At 45.1% G+C, this 27,637-nt stretch overlaps 1 protein-coding gene and 1 long non-coding RNA gene across 5 annotated transcripts; one reads left to right on the forward strand and one right to left on the reverse strand.

Moving 5' to 3' along the window:
* Positions 1–9,280: 9,280 nt before the first annotated feature.
* Positions 9,281–25,928, reverse strand: LOC138157478 (uncharacterized). The gene is made up of 2 exons (XR_011167401.1): positions 25,581–25,928; positions 9,281–9,711 (listed from the first exon to the last, which is right to left on the reverse strand). It is a non-coding gene; the product is annotated as an uncharacterized lncRNA (long non-coding RNA).
* Positions 22,975–27,369, forward strand: S1PR5 (sphingosine-1-phosphate receptor 5). Of its 4 annotated transcripts, none has more exons than XM_069083085.1 (2): positions 22,975–23,398; positions 25,935–27,369. In XM_069083085.1, the coding sequence occupies exon 2, from the start codon at positions 26,069–26,071 to the stop codon at positions 27,227–27,229; it is 1,161 nt and encodes a 386-aa protein (XP_068939186.1). In that variant the 5' UTR covers positions 22,975–23,398; positions 25,935–26,068; the 3' UTR covers positions 27,230–27,369. The 4 variants fall into 4 exon arrangements, with proteins under 4 accessions (XP_068939186.1, XP_068939187.1, XP_068939184.1 ...); XM_069083086.1 differs by having other exon boundaries at positions 25,938–27,369; XM_069083083.1 differs by lacking the exon at positions 22,975–23,398 and adding an exon at positions 23,441–24,263.
* The last annotated feature ends 268 nt before the right edge of the window (positions 27,370–27,637 follow it).

The following is a 27,637-nucleotide window of genomic DNA, read 5'->3' on the forward strand; positions in this document are numbered from 1 at the left end:
GGAGAGAGATTAGAGTTTGTTATGTAAATTTGGGAATCATCTGTTTAAGAAGATAATTGAACCCATGGGGGCTGATGAGAGTGTAGAGAAAACAAATGAGACCCCAGAGCAGGGCCTTCGGTTACACCCACGCATAAGGGTTGGGGCTTGCTGAATGATGCAATAAGGGAGCCTGGAAAGGAGCAGACAGACATGTAGGAAGAGAATCGGGAGAGAGCCATACCATGAAAGTCAAGGAAGGACAGGACTGGAGAGAAGTCCTGTAGCAGGAGAACAAACAGCTATCAGGTTTAGCAGTCAAGAGATCACTGGGAATCTTTCCAAGAGTAGTCGCAGTCAGTTGATGGAAATATAAGCCAGATTGCAAAGATTTGAGGAGTGGGAGGTGAGAAGATAGGGGCAGTAAGTGTAGAAAACTTTTCTACTAGTTTGGCTATGAAAAGAAGAAGACAAAAAATATGATTGCTTGAGGAGGGTATCTGGGCCAAGTAAAAGGGGGTAGGGAGATCTGGGTATGAAGTGGTGAGCAAGAAAATGAGAACGGGGCAGGGGAGAAAGAGAGGAAGAGAGAGATGAAGAGGGAGAAGAGAGGGAAAGAGAAAGAAAGTGAGAAAGGGAGAGAGAGCGGAAGAGGGAGAAGAGAAAGAAAGAGAAAGAGAGGGAGAAAGGTAGATTGGGAGGGAGAGAGAGAGAAGAGAGGAGGTGGGGGAGAGAGAGGAGATGGGAAAGAAAAAGACGAGTCAAAAACAGAAACAGAACACAACAGAGAGAGAAAATGGTCCAAAGCAGAAGCTCAAGAGAAGATAGGAGGAGATTGGGATCAAGGGCACAAAGAGAGGGGTTGGTCTTGGCAAGAAAAAAGAGCCAGCTCTTCCTCAAAGACTGAAGGAAAGGAAGAGAAAACAGGGAATAATGTAGTGAGGATTTGAGGAGGTGGAGTAGGGGAGGAGGGAGCTTTGATATTCTCCACAAAGCAGGAGGCTGGTCCTTAGCTGAGGGGAAGAGGGGAGGCTTGGGGCCAGGGACTAGAGGAGAGGGAGGATGAGGTGGTGTTAGGGCCAAGGCAGATCGCTTCCTTACTTCTCTGGAAGTTCAGTTCTCCCATTTATAAATCATGGGGACTAAACCAGAGCATAGAATTAAGAAATGGAAGGGACTTAGATATAGCCTTGTTCAGCCCACTCATTTTCCAGGGGAGGAAACAGATGATCTCCAAGGTCCCTTCCAACCTTAAAATACCCTAATCCTTTGATCCTATGACAGGATAAGGGGCACAGGAACAGGGTGACAGACAGGAATAGGGCCAGGGACAGGGTAGGGCCAGAGGTGATAGGCAGCGTGGGGTGGTAGAAAGAGGAGTTGATCTGGAGCCCAATGGAGACCAACTCTGATGTTTGAGTGAAGTGTTTCATTCCTTTCCTTATCCATAAAATAAGGTGGTTACATTAGGTGATTTTAATTCTAAAGTCCCGGACTCTTATGGGACAGGCAGAGACAGGGCAATGAGAAAGATGGGGTGGAGGCTTTTATGTTTGAAGTAACTAAAGGGCCTCCCAGTTCCCAGCTCCAGCCCCACCATGGCTGCTCTGTGGGGGAGGGGAGCTAGTGCTCTGGGTCCTAAGCTGGTGAAACCTGCAGGGCCAGGTGGCTGGGTGTGCAGCTGCAGGAGCCCCAGGCTCCATCAAGCCCAGACAAGCTGGTCTTTCAGAACATGGCAAGTGCCCCAGGCATGCAGGGCCAGGCTGGGCCTGTTTTGCTTCTAGCTTCAACAGAGCACTGGGAGGGGGCAGGGTGGATGGAACTGAAAGCCCCCTGCAAATTTCCTCAGGAAGAACATAGACAGTCAATTTGTCCCAGGTCCTGGGAGTGGATAGGGATGGGAAAGAGGATGGGAGAGGAAGGGAGGCAGCTGGAGAAGGTCAATGGCCAGAGAGCAAGAGAGGAGGCCAGGCTTCATCATTGAGCATCCAACCAGCAGAGCCCAGGAAAGGCCTCAGGACTTGGGAAATAGCCAAGGGTAGCATGATGCAATGGAAAGGGCTTGGAGTCAAAAGATCCCAGTCAAAAGACCTGTGTTCAAATCTCAGCTCTGCTATGACTCACTGTTACTTGAGTAAAGTCCCTTCTCTTTTCTGAGCTTCAGTTACCTCATCTGAAAAATAAAGGGTAACTTGGCTAAATCAGGAGTTTCTAATATTTTTGTGAGTGTCATGGCATAAAAGAATAAAGCAGATTGGGGAGAGACAGAGGAAAGGGGACAGAGAAAGAGGGAAGAGGGAAAGAGAGAGAGAGAGTAAAGGAGGAAAAGAAGATAAGGAGAGAAAGAAATGGTCTCTGTTGGGGGCATCTAGTGAAGGATATGGACCTCTTGTTATAACTTTTTAATGCATAAAATGCACAGGATTGCAAAAGAAACCAATTATATAGAAATGTGGTTATAAAAAAATGTTTAGTAGACCCAGGCTAGACTAGCTGATTCTTCACATTCCCTCTGGATTCTAAATCCTGTAATCCCGGACTGCTTCTCTCGAAGACTTCATCTAACTCTCTCCACTTGTAGCTTCTCCTTGGGGTAGGGAGAGAAAGAAGTTACAGGTATTATTAGAACAGCTTTCCAACTCAGCTTTCCCACCTGAAGAACACGCAGAAATTTCATGCTCCACCCCCCAAGTTCCAGGAACTGAGGTGATATGAATGTTATTGTAGGGGAGATGTGATGGCCCTACCCAGGGGTATCCAGTTTCCCCCCCCACTGATGGTGCCAGGATCATAACAAGGGGAAAGAAGTAAGGGCCAGCCTCCTTCCCCCTTTCCCAGATCAGCAGGGGCTTAGGAAGGCTTTGAACTTCCTGGGCACGATTAAGAGACCAAAGAGGAATTCTTTAGGGGCCCCTGGGCAAACAGAAACCAAGACCGGAACTGAGCTAGCTCCCAAACGCCTTCAATGAGCAGGCTTTGGTGAGACTTGGGTATAAGACTTTACAAGCTCCAACCCCACTCTGGCTCTCCTCCATCCTTACACAAAGCTGAGCAGTCCCATGCTTTGGGTGGCTCCCCTTAGTTGCCAACGCAATGCCTTTGTTCCAACTGACTCCTAGGGCAGAAATGTCTCCGTCCACCCCTACAGATTCTCCTGCCACCCAAGGCACGACTAAGGTGCCATCTTCTCTACAGCATCCTAGTCAATCCAGTCCAAGTATCTAACAAAATAGGATCACAGTGTTTAGCTGGACAGGACCTTAAATACAACCTAGTACAACCCTGAGAATAGTAGCATATAATAAGAAAGGGTTGTCATACTTGTGACATCCCATAATTATGAGGCAAGAATTATTACACCCATTTGACAGATAAGGAAACAGATTCAGAGAGAGGAAATCATTTACCCTCAGGCACAGCTAGAGTCAACATCAGTACCAAGATATCTGCACCCTGGCACCCCTTATGAAGCCTTCTCTCCTTTGCCCACTTCTTCCCATGACAGTCTTCCATCCTCCACTTTTCTTTCTGTCTGTCTCTGTCTTATGGACTTTCCTTAACACAGCCTGCCTTCCCTATTGCCCCCTGGACAACAACCATATCCCTTAGACTTCAGAAGTCATTTTGCCCCCTCTTCAATATACTTTTCATGTGATATTGTATAGTTTTGGCCTTTCCATTTGTGTTTCCCCCTATTGGTAAACTATAAGCTTCATAAAGGAAGACATAATGTCTCTTGTCTATTGAGTCCTAGAATAGAGGATGAAAAGAACCACAGAGGTCCCCTAATCCAAGCAGTTCTCATTTCCTGAGATTTTTTTTCTCTTTGCCCTCTATGCGCTCTCCCTCCGGTGATCTCTTCAGCTTCTCTGGGTTCAATTATCATCTCTTTCAAGTTCATTCTCATATCTATATATCTCTGCTAAACTCCAATGCCACATCACCAGCTGCTTCTTGGACATCTCAAATTGGAGGGCCTGTAGACAATTCAAACTCAACCTGTCACTACCTCGCCCCCCCCCTCAAAAAAAAGCAAAACCTTTTTCCTTTACCCAACTTCCTTAATACTATAGGACACTACCATCTTCCTTGTCACCTGGGCTCACAGCCTTGGTGTCATCCTCTATATTTTACTAAGTCTTGTCACTTCTATCTTCATAGTATCTCTCCTATGCAGCCCCTTCCCTTCACGCCCACACTGCTTCAACAGGCAATTGCCTTCTGGTTTACCTCCCTCTTCCTGCTTCAGGTCTTTCCCCATTCCAATCTATCCTCTGCTTTGAAGCCAAAATAATTCCCCCAAAGGGTAGGTCTGGCGGTGTCAAACACCATCTCCAGTTCCCAATATAGCAAACCCCAGTATCACCCTATTACCTCCAGAATCAAAGCCCTTTAGAGGTTGGCCCCTCCTACTTTTCCAGTATTCTTACAGCTCACACCCCTGCACATACTCTAAGATACAGGACACTCCACCTCCCATCTCTGGGGATTTTCACTGGCCAAGCCCTATGCCTGTCATCCTCTCCCTCCTTCCCTCCACCAATGGGCTTTCTTCAAAATTCAATTCAACTCTAACCTTCTGCAGGAATCCTTTTGAAGTTCCTTTCATCCTCCCCCACAGCTTGGGCCTTCCCTCTGAGGTTAGCTTCCATTTACCCCGTACTGTATACATCTCCTGTGTCCAGTCATTTGCATATAGTCTCCCTCATTAGAATGTGAGCTCTCTGGGCATAGAGGAGCAATTGTCTTTCTTTGGATCCCCTCCCGCCTTCTTGCTGAGCCCAGTAGCAAGTGGGTAAACACATAATAATAAAAAATGCTTGTTAACTGATAAGATATTGGGGCAGGTATCATGTACAGTCCAGGCCCCACTGAGGACGCTCACAGACCAGGTTTGACTCTAGAAACTGATCCCAAAGGCTCAGCTTCTCTCTTTGGTCCATTCTAATCCCCTATCCTGGGACTTTACTCTGGTGAAATCTTCTGAATAAAAGGTGTGACTCATATCTAGTTTAACCAAAATTCAAGTAACTGGGTCTTCAACTCTCTCACAGGGGCTGTACAATGCATTATGGGTAAGGGGTACGGGATAACCTTTATTTAACTTATTTTGTATTTAAGATACAAAAGCCTCCTAGGAGCTCTTGACCAAATACAGAAACAGAAAACCTACTTAATCTCCTGGGAAAGGAAAACCATTTGGGTGGATACTGCATTATCATGACACTTTCTATCAATTACCTAAGCAACTGGTGGTGATCTGGGGGAGGTTTGACAAGGTCCCACTTTCCCAATTCTTGCCCCCTAGATCCCATAGCACAGGGCTCTGGTCTTCCAGCTTCAGGTCCCCACTATCCCCTCTGGCCCCATGGCAACTCTCTTCTTCTCTTAGGCTCAGGCTATTGAAGAAATCTTCCCCTAGCTGGCCTTGGCTAGGGCCCAACTAGAGGCTGGAACTCCTCAGGAATTCGGGAATGCAGGAATTTAGGATTTCACAAGAGGTAACCCTCCAAGGTATGAAAGATCTGATGTCAGGTATTCTAGTCTCTGATCTGTTCTTATAAAAGGAAACAGACAGAAGAAGGTGGAGGTCCAGGAAATTCCCTCACCATAGGTTTCTCCTACAAATTTTCATCACTGCTAGGAGGGGGGGGAGGGGCCAGAGATGGAAAGTGAGAAATGTGTGTCTCTTCCCCCCATCCCATTCTCTCCTCCTACCTCTTTGCTCCATTTTGATCTGAAAGTGGGAGACAAGGGAGACAGGGCCCAAAAGGGCCTGAGACATTTCTCTCTCCTTTCTTCTTTCTCTCCTTTTCCAGCACTCAGCACAATGCCCGGCATACAACTGATTGTTGTCCTTCGTTCTCAAAGAGGACCAAAATGACATCACTATTTTGGAGTCAAGTTTCAGTGAGTCTGACTGTAGCTGATCAGACCAATTCAAGCTTGGAATGCTCTACCACAGGTCAGACATAAATCATCCAAGTGCAAGTTTGGAAGGGAGATGTCTCTAAATTTGTGCATCTCACGTTTCTTTTGAGCTACTGCAATCCTGCTTCACTCATAGACCACATCACCTTCTTTAATGTAGGAGGTCCTCTGCCAGTATCTCCCAAGTCACACAATTGATTCCAAAGCTTTTCAGAGATACCCTGAAAATGTCCTAGTATAGCTTCTTTTGACCACAGTGTGGACTCTTGCTTTGTGTAAGTTCTCAGTAAAATAGTCTTTTAGGCAAGCACACATTTAGCATTTAAACAATGTGGCCATTCTACCAGAGTTATGCTGTCTATATAGTAGAGTCTGAATGCTTGGCATTTTAGCACAAGAAAGGACCTTCAGTGTACAACACCCTATCCTGCCAGGTGATCTTCAGAATTTTCCCAAGACAATTAAAATGGAAGCTGGTATACTCTCCAGGTTTCACAAGCATACAACAATGAGGTTGGCACAATGACTCTGTAGACCTTTAGTTTGGTAGGCAGCTTTTCTCTCCCATGCTTTGCTTCAGAGCCTCCCAAACACTGAGCTAGCCCTGGGAATGCATTTATCAACTTCATCATCTATGCGGACATCCTTGGAAAGTACACTACCAAAGTAAATGAACTTATTCATAGTATTCAAAACTTTTCTGTTTGCTGTAACCAATGGTTCTACTCATGGATGGTATGGCGCTAGCTGGTGCAGATCCTGTGTTATCTTGGTGTTAATTGTTAGGCAAAAATTTGCACAAGCAGCAGAGAATACATACATATTTTGCTACATCTCGGCTTCAGAGGCTACATGGAGTATACAATCATCCCTCAACAATAACAAAAAAAATCATGCATCAACTCTCCCTCCACTTTAGTCATGGCTTGTAGCCTTTTCAAGTTAAATAACTTACCATCAGTGTGGAAGCTGACTCAATGTCCTGTTCATTCTCATTGAAGGCATTTGACAACATGGCTAAAAACATCATACTAAAAAGTATGAAGCAAGCACATAGCCTTGCTTCACTCCATTGGTGACTGGGAAAGTACAAGAGCATTATCCATCATCCAGAACCCATGCAAGCATGTCATCATGAAACTGATGTACAATACTGATGAATCCCTCTAGGCAACCAAAGTTTGACATAATTTTTCGTAAGCCCTCATGACAGTATCAAAGACCTTGGTCAGATAGACACATATTTCACATAGATCTCTGTTCTGTTCCTGGCATTCCTCTTGGAGTCATTGGGCAGCAAACACCATATCGATCATTCCTCAGCCCTTTCTGAAGCCACACTGGCTCTCAAGTAGACAACCACCTTCCATGTGAAGGATTAGCCTATAAAGGAAGGCTCTGGTAAGAATCTTACCAGCAATAATAAGACAGAGATCCCCCCGTGAGTGTCACAGGTCAATCTATCTCTGTCTCTAAGAAGGCAGTGTTTAATTCCATCGAAAGTAAGGTACAAGTGAAGTTTAGAGAGATGTAGGAATCCTGTATCAATAAGAAGGTAGATGAAATTCAGTTTTATGCATATAATAACAATCCAAAGTGTTTTTATGATGCTCTGAATGGGCCAAAGACATATGGTATGTCTCAACTACTCAGTACTGATGGAGTCACATTGATGAGTGATAAGGACATGATCTTGGAGAGATGGGCTGAACACTTCCATAGTGTTCTCAACAGACCATCATCATCAATGGTGAAGCCATTGACCATATACATCACGTGGAAGTCAATCCCTCTCTAGCCAAATTTCCAAATGAAGAAAAGCCTTTGAATGCCATTAGGCTCCTCTCTTGTGGCAAAGTACCTGGCGCTGATTCTATTCCAGTTAAGATTTACAAGGCAGGGCAGCTCATACAAAAGCTGGTTGAAATTTTCCAGGTCACATGGCAAGAGGAGGTTATCCCCCAGGAGTTCAAGGATGCCTCCATTATCTGTCTCTATAAAGGTAAAGGAACTAGATTGTTCTGTGATAATCAGAGAGGGGTCACTGGCACATAATAGACTCTTTTTTTTGCTTTTTTTTTTTGAAGGGCAATTGGGGTTAAGAGACTTGCCTAAGGTCACATAGCTAGTTTTTTGTGTTTAAGTGTCTGAGGCCAGATTTGAACTCAGGTCCTCCTGACTCCAGGGCTGGTGATCTATTCACTGCGCCACCTAGCCACCCCAATAGACTCTTAATAAATCTTTATTTATTGATAATAAATATTATAAATAACTGACTTATGGGGAAGGGCTGCTCTTCCAAAGAGTTCTGCCCTTGGACCTAAGTCAGTCATCAGGAGGTAGCCCCAGTCTCTGAAACCCAGTCAGTGAGTCATCTGCTGCAGGCATGCCTGATTGAGCCCTCATTAAGCAGGAATCTTCTCTACAATATTCCTCCCCAAAACCTCCTGTGATGGGTAATCTATTATCTTCCCAGAGGGAAATTTTATTTCTTAACTTTGTGTCTTCTTTATCTCTGAGCACAAGATTGAATTACAGCAGGCACTTGATATTTTGATGAATCAATGAATATATGTCTGAATCAATGAGATCATAGGTCATTTGGGATATAGAAGCATCTTATCTGCCCTGCTAAGGCAGGGGGCAATCAGGCCTTATTCACCTCTGTCTGCTTCACCAGTTCCATGCCCAGAAAGGGGCCTCCGGAAACATTTGTTGAATGATTGAAGTAAACAAAGAAGAAACAGTGGCCTCTGAACCAGGCTCCATGTATTCAGGGACCCAGAGGTAACAGGGATCTAGATGACCTTCTGGAGATAGAAACCAAAACATTGGGTGGAGAAGATAGGAAGAGAAGGCAAGGACATACTTCCTCATATAGGAAGTTTTGTATTGATTCTAGGTTTAAATGTCACCTCATTTACTTGCTGCTGTGTGACCTAGGGCAAGAAACTTCCTTCTTCGGGCCTCAGTTTCCCCATCTGTACAATGAGGGGATTTGAATGGATGATCTGTAAAGTCTCTCCCTTTCTTCTCCAAATGCCAGGATCTTATATATGTAACCCATGGTCCAGTACCATAGGCTTACGAGAACTTACAAGAACCAAGTACAATCTTGGGAGAACCAGTTCCCTGCCAAAATCATATTTTTGGCTTATCTTGTCCCCAGAGTTGCTGATGGGAAATTTCTAAATATTCATTCTCCCAACTCCCTATCCTATCCTACAGCCAGGTTGGTTCCCCATCAGGGAGCTGACTACCACTCTTTATGGTTCTGGGGGTAACCCTGAGAGGCTGGGGTTTCTAGTACTATATCTCCACAAACCCCAATCAGATTCTTTCCTGGTACCAATAGACCAGTTAACACCAATTAATTTTTACAAAAGAGTATTTACTGAGAAGGCATAAGAAAAATAAAAAACCTTTTCCTCCAATTCCTGGGGTGCGCACTCCCCTTGAACACAGGAAGTCCCCTTAGGGAATGTGGGCTCAGACTTAAAGTTCAAGCTGACTGACTGCAGGCCCTAGAAGGCCTTCTCTCCCTTCACAGAGTCTGAATGAGGGTCTTCCAGCAGATGTAGCCCTCCTGGGATCCAAGGACTGGTGCCTTTGTAGCCAATATTTCTCTCTGTCCTGGTCCCTGGAGCTGCCAAGTGCTCAGGGGACTGTTACTACCTGTATCTGTTGAAATTTCCTCTGTTGCTGGATGCCACCTTCCAGTAGACTCTGCTACCAATTCTAGTTGTGGCTCTGATGGAGCTCCTGGTCACCTGGGCACACCTCTTGGCACACTTGGTGCATCTAAGATCAGGGAAGATTAAACACAAAAGAATCAAAGACACCAGGAGTTCATAGACCCATGGAGAAGAGGTGACATGTGGGGAATGGGACTCAAAGTCACTCTTCCACCTGGCAGCTCACAGCAGTGAGGAAGGAAGGAAAATGTTTCCTTCCCACCAGAAAGGGAGAAAGCAAAAAGCATGGCAGGGGAGATGATTATTCCTTTTGTATTCATATTCAGTTCTCTTTCAGCAGCTCAGGACTCATCGGGCCCCAGCTCCTCGGCCACCAGAAGACTGCTCCTCACCACACAGTACCAGCCCCTCAATCACCCAGAGCCGGAAGTAGGCTCACCAGGACTTCGAATGTTAGATTTTGGAACCAGGTAGGGAATAGCTGTACATGCTCTGTATAACCCACCAAGAAGGATAAATCCTAGCATACTCTGAAGACTGGGCCTTTTATTGACCAGTCCTCCCATTATAATATCTTGCCACCCAAAAAAAAGCCAGCAGAACACTCAAAGTAACAATGCCATACAGCCTTTATTTCACCCATTAGAAAATGTTGGAAATATATAAAGCCCATAAATCATCAGTACAAGATTCCTCTTTCTATTGAGTCCCACCTTTTCCTATGAGCTGGAGAAGGAAATGGCAAAGCATTCCAGTATCTTTGCCAAGAAAACCCCAGATGAGGGTCACAAAAAGTTGGACACGACTGAGACAATTGAACAACAAAAAGACAGTTCTTCCAACTCATAGCACCCCTCTATGGCTTGGACTCTCCTTGGAAAGGAAATTAGAGTTGCTAGGCAACCCCCAACATTCCAGCAGATCCCATTTTTACACCTCACAGAACCAAACAGCTAGACAGTCTTGTGATACTACTGGAGTTTGGGCTTCCCTGTAAAGAAAACAAATTTGGGGTTGGTAGACAGGCAACTTCCTTTCCATTGTATCATTCTAGTCTGAATAATTCCCAGTAGTAACAGGGAATAAATTCCAGATCTTTTGCTTTCCCATGTAATAGCCTCAGTCTCCTGCTTTCCTTCTGCCTGGGTACAAGTCCTAATCACTTCAAGCCTGGACAACTGTAATAACCTTCTGGTTGGCTTACCTATGTCAAGTCTTCCCAACTCCAGTCCATCTCCCATTCAACTATCAAAGTGGTCTTCCAAAAGTGAGATCTGATCGTGTCATCTCCCTATTCAATAAAATTCAGTGGCTCCCTGTTGCCTCCAGGATGTAATAATAAAAATGATAACAATTGTAACCCTGGCTATTAAAGATCTTCAGAATCTAGCCCTTTCCTCCTATTTTCCAGTTTTCTTACATCTTACTCCCCTCCAAGGATTCTATGATCCAGTGACTCTGGTCTCCTTCTTATTCCTTGAACACAGCACTGTCACCTGACTCCAGGCATTTCACTGACTATCTCCCATGCCTGGATTTCTCTCCCTCTTCACTTTGGACCACCTCCTGGATTTCCTGGCTCCCTTCAGGTCTTAGATAAGTTCTATCTCCTACAAAAACAAAACAAAACAAATTTTTCAGGCTTTCCTTAATCTTAATGTCTTCCCTCTGAGATTATCTCAAACTTAACTTGTATTTATCTTGTTTCCTACATAGTTGTTTGCATGTTGTCTTACCCATTAGACTGTGAGCTCCCTGAGAGCAGGGACTATTTTTGTCTTTCTTTGTACTCACAGTACCTGACAATCAATCAATAAACATTTATTAAGCATGTGCCAGGTACTATGTTAAGCTCTGGAGATATAAAAGGAGGCAAAAGACAGTCTCTGTCTTCAAGGGGCCTTCAATTTACAGGGGGAGGCAACATGCAAACAAATCTATACAAAGCCAGCTATATACAGGATAAATAGAAAGTAATTAAAGAAGGAAAGCACCAGAATTAAGAGGGGTTGGAAAAGGCTTTCTGTAGAAGTTGGAATTTTAGTTGGAATTTAAAGGAAGAGATCAGTGATTGGAGTGTTCCAGGTGTGGGGGAGAGACTGAAAGAATGCCTTAAGTAGAGAAATGGAGCATCTTGTTTGTAGAACATCCAGGAAGCCAGTGTCACTGGATCTAAGGGTATGTACAGGGGAGTAAGGTATAAGAAGACTGGAAAGGGAAGTACTTTGGATGCCAAAGGGAGCATTTTGTATTTGCTCCTGAAGGCAATAGGAAGCCATGGGAATTTATCCTTTAGGGATGAGGGAGACAACATGATCAGACCTGCATTTTAGGAAAATACCTTTAGTGGCTAAATGGAGGACAGACTGAAATGGGGAGAGACTTGAGGCAGGTGGACCCACCAGCAGACTATTCCAATAATCTAAGTATGACAAAGGCCCGTACCAGAGTGGTGACTGCATTAGAGGAGAGAAGGGGGCATATTCAAGAGATAATGCAAAGGTGAAATCAGCAGGCTTTGGCAGTAACTGGATATGGGGAGGGGGGGTGGTTAAGAGATAGTAAGTAATCTAGGATGATTCATTGGTTGTGAGCCTGAGGGCCCTGGAGGATAGTGTTGCCCTCTACCATAATAGGGAAGGTAGGAACAGGGTAGGCTTTAGGGGGAAAGATAACAGTTCCATTTTGGACGTATCAAGTTTAAGATGTCTACTAGACATCCAGTTTGAGAGGTCTGAAAGGCAGTTGGAAATGCAAGATTGGATGTCATCTGAGAGATTGGGCAGGATAGGTAAATTTGAGAATCATCAGCATACTGATGATTTAATCACAGCTGATTGAGATCACCAAGTGTGGTGGTAGAGAGAAAAAAGAGTACCCAGAACAGAACTCTGAGGGACACCTATAGTTAGAGGGCATGATCTGGAGGGGAATCTAGAGAAGGAGAGGTCAGATAGGAGGAGAGAAGTGTCCTGAAAACAGAGAGAAGAGAGTATCAAGGAGGAAAAAATGATCAACAGTGTCAAAGGCTGCAGAGAGGTATGGGAGAATGAAGATTGAGAAAAGGCCATTGGATTTGGCAACTAAGAGATCATTGGTAGCTTTGGACAGAGCAGGTCAGAAGCCAGATTGTGAGGGGTCCAGGAAATCTCTCTCTTTCTGGAAGTCTAGGTTGGGGGACTTGAGATGCTTGGAGTATGCCAGAGAGGCAAATCTGAGTCAGACATTGCTCAAGAATTCCTTCTTTCCTTAGAAGACAGTGGTTTAGGAGCTCCTACTACTTGGCTTCATGGTGGTGTTTTCCTGGGGGGACATAGCTGAGAGAATGTAAACCTGGCATTTACCTCTGCCATAGCATGCCCAAGTCTAAGCTTAGATAGTCAGAGTCTGGGAACTCAAAGTCTGAGAATTGTCAATACTTCAAGATTGCCCTAGGGGACCGTGCCAATACCTATGTACCACCCTTTCCTTTCCTCCCAACCCCACTCCGCTCCAGTCATGAAAAGCCTCTCTAAGGTCATAGATCTTTGATCTGTGCTTAGAAAAGGTAAAAAGGTAGAGAAGGGGGCACAGTTTGAGCTGCAGTCCTTTCTATAAGCCCAATGTAAAGGAATGTACCAGACCTATAATATCCCTAGCCAACCAATTCATCTCCAATTCCTGAAACTAAATCTGTCATTCTTGATGGGGTATATGAATGGCTCTATGAGTTCTATCAGCATGTCTACACCCTCTTCCTCAGAGAGATGAAATCAAAGTTCTAAACAAAGATTCACCTCCCTGTAACCTCATCAGAATGATCTGGGAACTCCCTTGAACAAACCTCTTTTGACGTGTATGAGGGGGAAGGGCAAGAAGGGAAGTGGCATTTCATCTTTGCCTGGAGCCTCCAGCCTTTCTTCATCAGCTCTTTCTCTCTCTCTCTCTCTCTGTCTCTCTCTCTGTCTCTCTCTGTCTCTCTCTCTCTATCACACACACACAGAGCTTTTGATTCATTTCCCTCTCTGGGATTTTCTATTTCTTCACCTTCACAAAATGTGCTCTCCTTCCAGATTTACCTCTGATAACAAGGTAACTGTAGTACTTGTGGTCCTGACCTTCACCCCTCTCTTTTCTTCCTCTATAGGCTTTTTTGACCTCACATAGTTCCCAATAAAAAGATTTGGGGGGTTTTAGTTGACCACAATCTCAATGTGAGTCAGTAGTGTGACACAGCAGCCAAGAAATGGAATGGAATTTGGGGCTGCTTTAGGAGGAGCACAGCCTCCAGGAACAGGGAGGTGACAGTCCCATGGTGCTCTGCCTTCATCAGAACTCATCTTGAGTGTTGTGTTCAGCTCTCAGGGGAAATGGTTTTAGATGGAAATTGACAAACTAGTGAGTGTCCAGAAGAGAGCAGGTCAGATGGGAGGGAAGGAAAAAACATTTATAAAAGACCACAATGACCAGACACCCTTTTACAAATATTATCTCGTTTGATCTTCACAACAAGCCTGGGAGGTAGGTGCTATCGTTATGTCTATTTTACAGATGAGGAAACTGAGGCAGACAGATTAAGTGACTCATCCAGGACCACACAGCTAGTAAATGTCTGAGGACAGATTTTAACTTGGGTCTTCCTGACTCCAGTCCCAATGCTCTATACACTATGTAATCAGCTGCAAAGGTCAACTTGACTGTTTAATATTGAAGGAAGTGGGCATGGAGAAGAAAAGACTCAGGAAGACAGAGACCGAATAGGCAGTCCCTGCCTGTCTTTGTGAACCCATACCTTAGCACGGTGCCTCTCAAATAGTAGGCACTTAATAAATGCCTGTCCAATCTAATGAAGGAGGCAACATGCAAAGAACTTTGTACAAACAAGACAAATACAGGACAAATTGGAGATAATCTCAGAGGGAAGGTACTAAGACTATGGAAATCTGGGAAGGACTTCCTGTAGAAAGTGAGACTGTTGCTGAGACTTGCAGGAAGTTAGGGAAGCCAGGAGGCCAGAAAGAGGAGAGACAGAGTTCCAGACATGGGTGGGGGTGGGAGGCAGTGAAAATGGCCAGAATGGGGAGAGGGGTGGAATGTATGCTGTGTTTGAGGAATAGCAAGGAAGTCAATATCACTGGATCTCAAAGCACGTGGAGTCAAGTGTTAGAAGACTGCAAAGATGGGAGAGATAGGTAATGAAGAGCCTTGGATGCCCTTCAGAGGATTTTATATTTTATCCTGGAGGCAATAGTTAACCAATAAAACTGATTGAATAAAAATATGGTCAGACCTGTGTGACTGACTGGAGTTGGTAGAGACTTGTGTCAGGGGGACCCACCAACAGTCCATTTTCTTTTGGTTTGCTCTTTTTGGAAGGCAGTTGGGGTTAAGTGACTTGCCCAAGGTCACACGGCTAGTTTTTGTGTTGTGTCTGAGGCCGGATTTGAACTCAGGTCCTCCTAACTCCAGGGCCAGTGCTCTATTCACTGTGCCATCTAGCCGCCCCCAACAGTCTATTTTCAATAGGCCAAGTGTTGATGGTCTGCTACCAGGATGGTAGCAGTGTCAGAGGAAAGAAAGGTGCAAATATGAGAAATGTTAGAAAAGTAAATTGATTTGCAAGTTCTAGAAACAGATTAGACATGGGGGATAAGAGAGAATGAGGCAAGCAGAGTGATACCTAAGTTTTGAGCCTGGGTGACTGGGAGGATTTTGGTATCCTTGATGATAGTAGGAAAGTTAGGAAGAGAACAGGTTTGGAGGAAAGATAATGAGTTCAGTTTGGATATGTGGAGTTTAAAATGTTTACAGGACATTTAGTTTGAGATTCCTAATAGTCAGATGGATTTGTAAGACTATAGGTCAGAAGAGAGGTGAAGGCTGGATAAGTACATCTGAAAAGCATCAACCTAGAGATCATGGTTGAATCCATGATAACTGATGAGATCACCAAGCAAAACAGAGGCAGAAGAGGGCCCAGGACAGACCCTTAGGAAACATCCATGGCTAGCAGGCGTGAACTGAACGAAGATTCAACCAAGGAGATGGAGAAGTGGTCAGACAGGTTGGAGGAGAAATAGGAGACAAGTCTCGCAAAAAACCAAGAGGGAAGAGAATATCTAGGAGAATGTGATTGACAGTGTCAAAGACTTCCCAGAAGACAAGAAGGATGAAGATTGAGAAAAGACCATTGGATTTGGCAATTAAGAGGTCACTGGAAACCTTGGAGAGGGCAGTTTCATTTGAATGATAAAATTGAAAACCAGTGTACTGAGAGCTAAGAAGAGAGTGAAAAGAAGTGAAGACAGATAACAGGCCTCTTCAAGAAGTTTAAGCACACAAAGGATAGTAACGACAAATAGATCAAAGAAAGGTTTTTTGAATGTGGGACAGATATGGGTATGTTTGAGTTTTTAAATTATTTTTGTTTATTTCATTAAATGTTTCCCAATTATATGTAAAAAAATTTTAACAATCATTTTTGAAAATTTTGAGTTATAAATTATCTCCCTCTCTCAAATACCTCCCCCTTCCTTGAGAAGGCAAGCGATTTGATATTGATTATACATGTGAAGTCATGTAAAACATATTTTCATATTAGTCACATTGCAAAAGACAACACAAATTAAAACAATAAAAAAGTATGAGTTCATCAGTTGTCTCTCTAGAGGCAGATAGCATGTTTAATCATGAATCCTTTTGAATTGTCTTGGGTCATTCATTGTATTGATCAGAGTAGCTAAGTCTTTCACAGTTAATCATTGTACAATATTGCTGTTACAGTGCTGTACAATGTTCTTCTGGTTCTGCTCACTTTGCATTGCATCAATTCACATAAGTCTTCCCAGGTTTATGATACTACATGATATAATATGGTAATATATATAGTATGATAGTATATGCAATCATATACCACAACTTGTTCAGTCATTCCCCAATTGATGGATGTCCCACCTTGATTTCCAATTCTTTGCCACCACAAAAAGAGCTGCTATAAATATTTTTGTACAAATAGCTCCTTTTTCCTTTTCTTTGATTTCTTTGGAATATAGATGTAGTAGAGGTATTGCTGGGTCAAAGGGTATGCATAGTTTTACAATACTTTGGGCACAGTTCCAAATTGTTCCCCAGAATGGTTAGACTAGTTCACAACTCTACCAGCAGTACATTAGTGTCCATGGTTGCATTTGTAGACCATAAGAGAGAAGCCAGTAGATAGGCAGAGACTAAAAATTAGTGAGAGAACAGAGATGATAGCAGAGATAGCAGAGATGAGAATAAGTGAGCATAGAGAGGAGTTTGCCTTGGCAAGAAGGGCCATCACTTCATGTAAGGGGCAAAGGAAGATTACATGTTATGATAATGAGTTATGTGAGATAAAGAGGAAGGAAGAAAAGGGAGCTCTTGGTGAATGGCCTCAATATTTCTTTTCTTTTTTTCCCAATTTATTTATTTAGTTTTAGTTTTCAACATTCATCTCCACAAGATTTTGAGTTACAAATTTTTCTCACCATCTTTCCCTCATCCCCACCCCAAAATAGCAAGCCTACTGAATACCTCTTCCCCCAATCTGTCCTCTCTTATATCCTCCCTCATTCCCCTCCCAATTTTCTAGCAGGGTAAGATGGATTTCTATACCTCAGTGCCTGTATATCTTACTTCCCAGTTGAATGTAAAAATCCATTTTAAAAAAAAAACATTTGTTTTTAAAACTTTGAGTTCCAGAATTTTTTCCCTTCTTCCCTCCTCACCCACACCCACTGGGAAAATAAGCAATTCACTATAGGTTGTACATGTGTAGTTATGCAAAACATTTCCATAGTAGTTATATTGTGAAAGACTAACTATAAATCCCTCCAACCTATCCTGCCCCCCACTTATTCTATTTTCTCCTTTGACTCTGTCCCTTTTCAAAAGTGTTTTCTTCTAACTACCCTTCTTTCTATCATCCCCCCTCTTATCCCCTTCCTCCCTATTTTCCTGTAGGGTAAGATACCCAATTAAGTATATATGTTATTCCCTCCTTAAGCCAAATTCAATAAGAGTAAGGTTGTGTTATCTGGCCTCTGTCACTTTGTGGGTTCTATAGTTCTAAAATTTGTTTAGAGTCGTATTTTACAGGTATTGGAGGTGCTGGGAGCTGGAGCTGCAGAAGTACTGTTTTTCTCTGCCCATGGCCTCAATTTTTCAATGAAATATGAGGCAAGTTTCTCAGCTAAGAGGGCTGAGGGAAGGGAGGTCATGTTATGTTTGAAGGTTTGAAAGAGCTTCTAGGACTTTCCTCTCTCTAATTATGTCCCATCTACTCTGTTTGTATCTTGTATGTTCTAATATTATATATTTGTTTCCCTCAACAGAACAGAAGGTCTTTGAGGGCAGAGAATTTTTTTTTGTTTTGTATTGGTATTCTTATCACTTAGCACAATGCCTGGTATATAGTAAGTGCTTAATAAATGCTTTTTTGATCAATATGTTAGGTATTTTCTAGTCAATTGGCATGTAGACAATCAATCTTGTGATCAATAATTAGTGATTTAAGTTAGTGGCCTAGTAATTTTAGCTAAAGCATTAAAGTCCTTTAATTTTGCTTAACTAACAAATTTGAGGTTTTAATATTCTTCAATCCCACATTTTGCATCTCTTCAAGCCAATGAAGAAACTATAACACAGGTAAGATTTCTGAACTCACTCTTCACATTCTTGCCACAGTTTTCCCATACTACCTTCTCCTTCCTCACAGAAATCTCCCTTCTGAGAAAAACAAACCTACACACTGGCCATTTGTGACACCATATGCCTCATTCCACACCTGCCAGCCCTCTCTTTTCTACTGAGAGGAGAACAATAGTTTCATCAGTCCTTTGGAATCAAGATTGGTCATTGCATTGATTTGAGTTCTCAAGTCTTCTAGCGTTTGCTTTAACATTATTGTGGTCATTGTTATATTGTATTATATTATATGTATATATAATATATGTATATTATATTGTTATATTGGTTCTACTTTGCATCAGTTCATATATATCTTGCCAAGTGTCTATGTATTCTTCATATTTGTCATTTCTCTTTTTTTGGGGGGAAGAAGCAATTGGGGTTAAATGACTTGCCCAGGGTTACTGCTAGTAAATGTCTGAGGCTGGATTTGAATTCAGGTCCTCCTGACTCCAAGGATTGTGCTGTATTCATTTGGACACCTAATTGCCCCATAATTGTTATTTCTTACAGCAGAGTAATATTATAGTACGTCCACATGTCATAATTTTTCAGTCATTTCCCAATTGATGGGCGCTGACTTCCAATTTTTTGTTTGGGAGTTTTTTGCTAATGGAAAAAGGTGCTAGTACAAATGTTTTGTTATGTAGAGGATATTTCTTGCTTTTATTGTCCAGGACCAAGAACCCAAGAGGCTTGAGAAGCAAAACTTCCAGCCTAGCCCCCTCAGCCATCATCCTGGGAAGCAGGAGATGCAGCCTAGCAAATGGCCCTTGCAGGATCTACAGCAACCAGCTACTGAACAGATACTTTTTACCAAAGGCCTTGACACTGTCAAATAGTTCAGCATCAGTACTGATATGATTTGTTCAATAGGAATGACATTAAAGAAGGAGGATTCATCTGTTCTTTGCTGCTTAGCCCTAAGGACCATGGAACCTTTCCCTTTGACTTGCTAAAAACCTCTCATGTATGTTGTATTCTCCATTAGAATGTGAGCCCCTTCAGAGAAGGGGCTGTCCTGCTTTTCTATATATGTCCTTAGCACTTAGCACAGTGCTTTGCATATAATGATCATTTTTTAAATGCTTCATTCATACACTGATTTGGTTTATTTTTCTCCTTGAGGTATATGCCTCATAATGGAATTCCTGGGTCAAAGAATATGAAGAGTTTAGTGACTCTTCTGTCATAATTCTGCATTATTTTCTAGAATAGCTGGATAAATTCACCACTAATAATATGTTAGTACACCTCTCTTCAAACAACTCCTCCAGCATTATTTCCAATTTCTATCACCTTATTTGGGCTCTTACTTCTGCTTAACAATCCTATTTTATTCATGTCAACACCTCATGATGGCTGCTCCAAATATTTTCCTCTTCAGGCCCCAGCCATACAATTAATCATGGATGACCTACTTACTCCTTTAGTCTGAAAGAGAAGACATAGTTCCCACCCTCAAAGCACACCCCCCTCCCATTATGAAGAAATTAGAATTTAAAGAATGCTGAATTTGGAATCTGGAGACCTAAGTTTGTGTTCTAGACCTACCAAAAACTTTGTGACTTTAGGTAAGCAATGTCCCTTCTCTGAGTATCAGTTTCCCCATCTGTAAAAGGAAGGGGAAGACTCAATAGTTCTTTAAGGTTTCCCCCAATTCTAATATTCTATTATAATCCTGCTGTATTCTGCCCTAGTCATACCATATCTAGAATATTGTGTTCCATTCTGGTTATTGAATTTTAGGAAGGATATTGGTAAATCAGAGAGTGATCACAATGGTAGAGGCCTTGGTCATAACAGGATTATGTGAAAGAATTAGAAGTGCTTATCCTGAAGAAGAGAAGAGTTAGGAGAAAAACTGTCTTCAAATATTTGAAAGGCTGTCATGTGAAAGGATTAGACTTGTTCTGTTTGGCCCCAGAGGGTAGAAAAAGGTCAAGTTTCAAAGAAGCAGATTTTAGCTTGATCTAACAAAAATCTTCCTAGCCAACAGAGCTGTCCAAAAGTGGAATGAGTTCCCTCAGCAGAAATTGGGTTCTCCTTCACTGGAGATCTTCAGGTAAAGGTTGGATGATTCCTGTCTGGTGTATTGAATATAGGAGACTTAGTAAGGGTTGGAATCATTGACTCCTGGGATCTCTTCCAACTAAAATTTTTTTGTTTCTGTGAAGCTGGTGAAGATCTAGAGAAGGGAAAACAAGATGTCGATGGGTATATAACATGTTATAAAGGATTGGTTGATGGAACTGGGAACACAGGCTGCAGAAGAGAAAACAGGTGGGAACATGATAGCTGACTTCAAGGATCTGAAGGATTGCCACATAGACAAGAGATCAGACTTGTTCTTCTTGGCCCCCAGAAGAAAGAACTATGGTCAATGAGATGTTGTTGTTTGTCCTTCATTCTCAAAAAGAACCATGACATCTGGGAGGTGATGCCATGACATGCAAGGGAATTGGACTTAAGTGAGGGAGGGCTGTGCAAAGCCACTTCGTGGCTCAGTCAAACTGATACCAATTAAAGACCTTAGCTTAAAAAGGCCAAGGGCTTTTTAAGGACCAAAGGCATCCAGGGCCATCTCTGGTGATAGTGAACTATATCTTGCCACTGGACCCAAATTGCTCCAGAGGAGAAAGTGAGGCTGGTAACTTTGTACCTCCCTCATTTAAAAATGGTCAAGCAGAAGTTGCAGAAAGGCAAAATTTGTTCAGACATAAAGTAAACATTTAAATTTTTTCCAGTTTATTTTTTGGTTATTTTAAAATCTCATTATTTGTTTACTAACATTCTTTTTTTAAATTGAGTTTCAAATTCTTTCCCTTTCTCTAGCATCTCCCAAGAAAATGTTTTTAAACATTAGAATTGTCTCCAGGCCTTGGGAGGTTTTGAGTTCCCCATAACTTTAGGTCTTCAAGAAAAAGCTAGCTGAATGTATTAGGGCTATCATTCCTATCTCCCCAATCTCTCTCTCTCTCTCTCTCTCTCTCTCTCTCTCTCTCTCTCTTTTGCTTTTTGAATGAGGGAAGGTAGGGCAATTGGGGTTAAGTGACTTGATTAAGGTCAGACGGCTAGTAAGTATTAAGTGTCTGAGACTGGATTTGAACTCAGGTCCTCCTGACTCCAGGGCTGGTGCACCACCTAGCTGCCCTCCCTAATATCTCTTGTATACCAAACCTCTCCTTTCTACTCACCCAACCACCATGCTAATGCTAGCTCAGGTCCTTATTCCCCCTGCCTAGACTACTTAGGTAGCCTCCTCTTGATCTTCCTGCCACAAGCCTCTCCCCTCTCCAATTCATTCTCCTTATAGCTGCCAAAGTGGTTTTTCTAAAATGCACATCCCCTCACAACTCCACAAATCCCCAGTGATTCCCTAGGATCAAATATAAATTCTCTTTTTTGACACTTAAAATTCTTTGTGGGGTGGCTAGGTGTCGAAGTGAATAGAGAACTGGCCCTGGAGTCAGGAGGACCTGAGTTCAAATCCAGCCTCACCATGTGACTTTGGGCAAGTTACTTAACCCCAATCGCCCTCCAAAAAGCAAAAACTGAAAACAAAAAACCTCTTTGTAACCTTCTTATACTTTATTCCCTTCCTGGCACTCTGTGATCCAGCCATACTGGCCAATCACTGCTCCTTTGCACTGGATCTCTCACAAAGCCTAGAGTGCACTCCCTTCCAACCACTGACTCCTAGAATTCCTGATTTTTTTTTTTTTTTTTGCTTTTTGGAGGGCAGTTGGGGTAAAGTAACTTGCCCAAGGTTACACGGCTAGTTTTTTTCTGTCAGTGTTAAGTGTCTGAGTCCAGAACCAAATTCGGGTCTGACTCCAGACTAGCACTTTACTCACCTAGCCACCCCAAATTCCTGATTTCTTTTGAGACTTACTTCAAGCATTACATCCTTCATGAAATCTTTTCTCGTCTCTTTACTTATCCCCCTCTCCTCCCCAGTTCTAGTGTAATCTCTCTCCTGACTAACTTGTATTCATTTTACATATATTCTGTATATGTATTTTCTCCCCCATTAAACTTTAAGCTCTTTGAGGGAAGGGACTGTCATACTTTTCTATTTGTATCCTCAGGTTTTTAGCCCTTAACAAATAACTTTATTCCCTCATTTATTCATTCACACAGTTACTCATTCATTGTGCTGCCTCCCCCCCCCCCCCATCATTTAGCACTGTTCTTGACACATAGAAAGCATTTAATAAGTGCTTGTGATTGATGTTGTCAAGGGGATTCCTGTTATAGGTCGGTTGGTCTAAACGGCCCCTGAGCTTCTGTACTGGCCATCTCTCACAGGCAGCAAGATCTGGACTTAGGTCTGGTAAGGCTCAGCTTCATATTTTGCTTATGGCTCTAATCTGTGACCAGGGACAAGTCCTTTAATCTCCATGAGCCCCAGTTTTCACATAGGTGAATCAGGAATATTACTACTCATACTACTTATCACATAGGGCTTGAGGATCAAAGATAATGTATGCAAACACTTTACAAATCTTCAGCCCCCATCTGAAAGTCCTTTTTATCCCCTCTGGTTTAAACCCCACCTCCTACACCTCATTCTTCAGTTGGCCACAATTTCCCAGTAGGGGCAAAGGGCACTGTCCTTGGTGGAGGCCACAGCTCACCTCATCACATCCACCCCCACAGTCTAAGGTAGGCGGGAGCGATTAGGAAAGCATACTAGTACACTGCCTTGCACATAATAAGGGTTTTATAAATGCAGATTGGACTGGAATTAGACTGAGGTAGTAAGTAGTCCCGGGACCCAGGAGCAGGACCAGGGCTAGGGGTAGAGTGTTGCCTGGGAATTAGGGAGGAGGGGGCCCAGGCTGAGGGAATTGGTCGGAGCAGAAGGGGAGGGTCAAAGGCTGGGGAGGCCTCCGGACATAGAGCAGGCGGGCCTTCGGGAAGGGGCGGCATAGATCGTGAGAGTCAGACTGCCTCAGAGGAGAGAGCCGGATGACGAGGGGAAAGGTCCCCGCAAGAATCAAAACCCATCCTCCCAGCTCAGCCAGCCCCAGGGGAGCTGAGGGGAACCGCTTCCTGGCCCTGAGAAACAGGACCATCCTGTAACTGTGAGCCTTACTGTAAGTATGTCTTTGTCCCAGTCTGTGTCTCTAGAGTTTTCCAACTCTGTCTCCGGCCACCTCTTTGTTTCTGTGTGCCCCTCTATTTTTTTGTATTCTAATGTCTCTGGGCTACCACTGGGGATGCTTGAAGGGAAGAATTGGGGCGGTGTGGGTGTCAGTGTCAGGCAGGGAAATGAGGTTCCTTCTTATTGACTCCCGCTTTCTCCAATCGTTACTTCTAGTCCTTCAAGTCTCTGTCCCTCTCTGCGACGTTCACTTAATTAAGCGTTTATTAAAAGTGTCTTTTATGAGCCAGTTCCCTTGGAGCTTCAATCTACGCTCCACGCGGTCACTCCAGTCCAGTTGTATTCTGCTCATCGGTGTAGGTGTGTTAGACTAAGCGAAGGGACGGACCTAGGCTAGCCCAAAGTGTGCGTGTAGGAGCCCCTTGAGCGCAGCGCCCCTGACCTGCAGTAGGCACTCAGCTGGCGCTGGATGAAATGTTGGATTGCTTTGAGCTTGGTATTCCCTCTCTGGGGCCAGTCCCATTCCGGACGCTATATTATCAGTTGGAGGAGGGCCTCCTGGTAGGGAGCAGGTACGGGGCTCGGGTAGCGAAGACTAGCAGTTGCGGGAGTCAATCTCACTGGGACTGAGGGAGACCAGCTGTTCCCTAGCCGCCCAGAAGCCGGGATGGATCCTGCCTCCCCCTCTGGAAACAGCTCAGTCCCTGCCCCCGCCCACTGGCCCGCACCCAGGTCTGGGCCAAGCCCGCCCAGGCCTCGCTCCTCCCCGCCCAGCCTGATGCGGGCACAACTTTGGAGGAGGAACGGGCTTCACATAGGCTCGGGAAAGTGAGACTCGCTATAGCCGAAGCCGCAAGGTGAGTGTGGGAGGCTGGGGACCCCCTTTCAGGCTAGGCAAGGCGGGGGTAGTGTAATCTGTGTACGAGATCCTAGAACCAGCCGGCTCAGCACCCTACCCTGAAATGCTCCTGCGGTCAATGCGACGCGCGTGCAAACTGGAGGAGAGTTGCGGCGGGAGGGACCCAGGATTGAGTTCTTACCGCATTTGGCCCTCAGAGCCGGCAGCTGCCACAAAACCAAGGGCTGCCTACTGGGGTTGTTGCACAAGAGATAGCTGTGAGGGCTTTGTCCCCCAGCCATAGCAGCTGCTGTCCCGGAGACCTTCCAGATGCCCGACCCGGCGCAGAATCTCTGGAACAGGACTACCATCGTGCAGCCCCTCTCCCCGTTTACCCTGAAAGGGATCAGGGAAGAAAGCTACCTGGCCTGCCCGTCCCCACCGAAGCCTCCAGCTCCCCTCTCCAGGGACTTCCCTGGCATTTCCTAAAAAGAGAAACCTCAGAGTCAGCTCAGGGAAAACCCAGTTATCTCGGTTTAGGGGAATGGAGAGTGGTGGAAACGTGGAGAGAGAAATAGGGGTAGTGCAAGAATTCCCCCACTTGCAAACCTTTACCATCCCTTTACTGCAGAGCCGCAGGTTTCGCTGCGGGGTGGTACAGGGAGGTCAGGGGATCCCGAAGTTCTCAGGAATATTTCCTGCCCCAACTTGAGCAATAGCGTGCCTCCCAGACGAGAGAATCGTTTCAGAAACCTAGATCTCTCCCATCAGCAGCAAGTTCTATGTATTTTTAGATTTGTGACTGTGTAAGGTGTATAATTCTGTGTATATGTGTAACTGCTCTGTGTGTCTATTTGCCTGTGATTCTACTTTTGTGTTTAAGTCTGGAGGCTGGATGGGATGCTGGAGAGGGGGGTGAGGAAATCCTTTTTCAGTTAAGGATTGAATTAGATGGCCTCTAAAGTCCTTTCCAACTCTGAAATTTCAGTGATTCGAAGAATGTTGTGTATCTGTGAATTTGTATCTGTCCACGTGTGTAACGCTGTCTCCGTGGTTCTGCGTGTCTATTTATTTTGTGTATGTGTAATTGCATTATGTCTGTGGATCTGTGCCTGCCAGTGCAACTCTACTTGTGTGTGTGGCTTTTGTATTTGTGAGTGTGTCTAGGAGTTCTGGGACAATCTGTCTCCCACCCCACTGGTTTGGCCCAGCTCCGGTGCCTGCCTGGTTCCTGGCCCGGAGGTCACAACTCATCCCCTCCCTGGAACCTCCCCCACTGTTCCTCATCATCCTGGAGCTGCCTGCGAGGTTTTTGCCAAGGGCTAAGCCCACTCACCCCTTCTGCCTCCTCACTCCAGCCTGACTCTAGGGACAGCTGCACCGGTTTCTGCCTCAGAGTGGGGTACAATGGCCCCAAGGGCATCTCGGACCTTATCCTTGCCGGGCACAGGCAGTTCATTCGGTCTTTTCTAGGCTGGCTGGGTTCCCAGAATGAGGAAAGGGGGAGAAGCTGTCTCTCTCTCCTGCTACTCCAAAGGCTTTCCGGAGGAAGTGGCCATAAACCCCCAGGGCTCAGGAATTTCAGGAGAAGGGAAGGATGGAGGGGAAGGAGGCCCCGGGGGCGCCAGAATCTCCCGAGACTCGGCTCTGGGAGGGCTCTGCCACTGACTTGGTCCTCTTCCTTCTCCAGCAGGACTGGGACCCAGACACAGGGCTTGGGCCTGTGTTTCTTTTCCAGTGCCCAGAATGGTGATGTAGCCACGCATCGGTGAAGCGCCTCAAGAGGCAAACAACCAGGAGGAGGAGGTGGGGAATTAGGCCGTCATGGAGCCGCCTCCGGCGCTCCAGGCTGTGTTGGGAAGTGAGGTGATCGCACTGCACTACAATTACACCGGCAAACTGAACGGGGCACGCTACGATCCAGGCGGGGGCTTGCGCGCAGATGCTGCAGTCTTCCTGGCAGTGTGTGGTCTCATCGTCCTGGAGAACCTGGCGGTTCTGCTAGTCCTCTGGCGCCACAAGAAGTTCCACGCGCCCATGTATCTGCTTCTGGGCAGCCTGACCCTCTCAGATCTGTTGGCCGGCGCCGCCTACACTGTCAACATCCTGTTGTCTGGGGCCCGCACCTTGCACCTGTCACCCGCTCTCTGGTTTGCCCGAGAGGGTGGTGTCTTCGTGACGCTGGCTGCCTCAGTGCTCAGCCTCCTAGCCATAGCGCTGGAGCGACACTTGACCATGGCAAGTCGTCGGCCGGCGCCCATACACCGGCGGGGCCGCACACTGCTGCTGGCGGGAGCCGCGTGGCTGGCGTCCCTGCTGCTCGGGCTTCTTCCGGGCCTCGGCTGGAATTGCCTAGGCCGCCTAGCCCAGTGCTCCACAGTGCTTCCCCTCTATGCCAAGCCCTACGTGCTTTTCTGCGTGCTTGCCTTCCTAGTTATCCTTGTGGCTATCTTTGCGCTCTATGCCCGCATCTATTATCTGGTGCGTGCCAACGCAAAGAAGTTGCAGCTTCGGGCTGCGTCTGGAGGGTCCCGTCGGCTGCCCAAGTCTTTGGCGCTGTTGCGCACGGTGACCGTGGTACTGCTGGCGTTCATCGTGTGTTGGGGACCACTCTTCTTGCTGCTGCTGCTGGATGTAGCGTGCCCGGCTCGAGCCTGCCCAGTACTCCTGCAGGCGGACTACTTCCTAGGGCTAGCTATGACCAACTCGCTGCTCAACCCCATTATCTACACGCTTACTAGCCGGGACCTACGCCGTGCGCTCCTGCGCCTCTTCTGCTGTTACAGGTGCTGCTGCTGCTGCTATAGGCCCCTGCGCCCAGGGACAGGTGGTGGCGAGGGTGTGGCCAGTGTGCGCCTCCGGCTACCGCCTATACTAGAGTGCAGCACCAGCAAGTCGGAACGTTCCTCCAACCGACATGAAGGGTTAGACACGAGTGTCTCCACAAGCAACGCCACGCCCACGCGCACTCCAGTTAAGACCTAGGTGCAGCACAGACTGACACTTTATTCCCCAACCTCTCCCTAGGACCCTGTCCTTTCCTCCTGCACTATTTTCAGATTGCTGGGTTTTTTTTTTTGTCGTTGTTGTTGTTTGAAAAATAAATAAAGTAATTTGTATTAGAACGTCTGAATACCAGGGAGCAGACACACCTCGGGAACCGAGACCTCGAGGAGAACGTGGGCTGGAATTTTGAAGTGCCCATTAGGAAAACCCAGAATTATTAGTGAAAACCCAGTTGTCTTCCTTCGATGAACTAGAACCCCAAATTAGCTGTCTACATAAGCAAGAAAGGGGAGGGGCCCATACCAATCCCTTTTCTGGGGTCAGAGCTTATGGGAAAATCTTTGTGCTGCCCCCCCCCCCCCATCCTGGCTGATCTGTGTATACCGT

Source organism: Petaurus breviceps, unplaced genomic scaffold (assembly GCF_028583685.1).
Source record: "Petaurus breviceps papuanus isolate PSGF00001 unplaced genomic scaffold, PetGlider_PUasm1.0 172, whole genome shotgun sequence".
NCBI classification, from domain to species: Eukaryota; Metazoa; Chordata; class Mammalia; order Diprotodontia; family Petauridae; genus Petaurus; species Petaurus breviceps.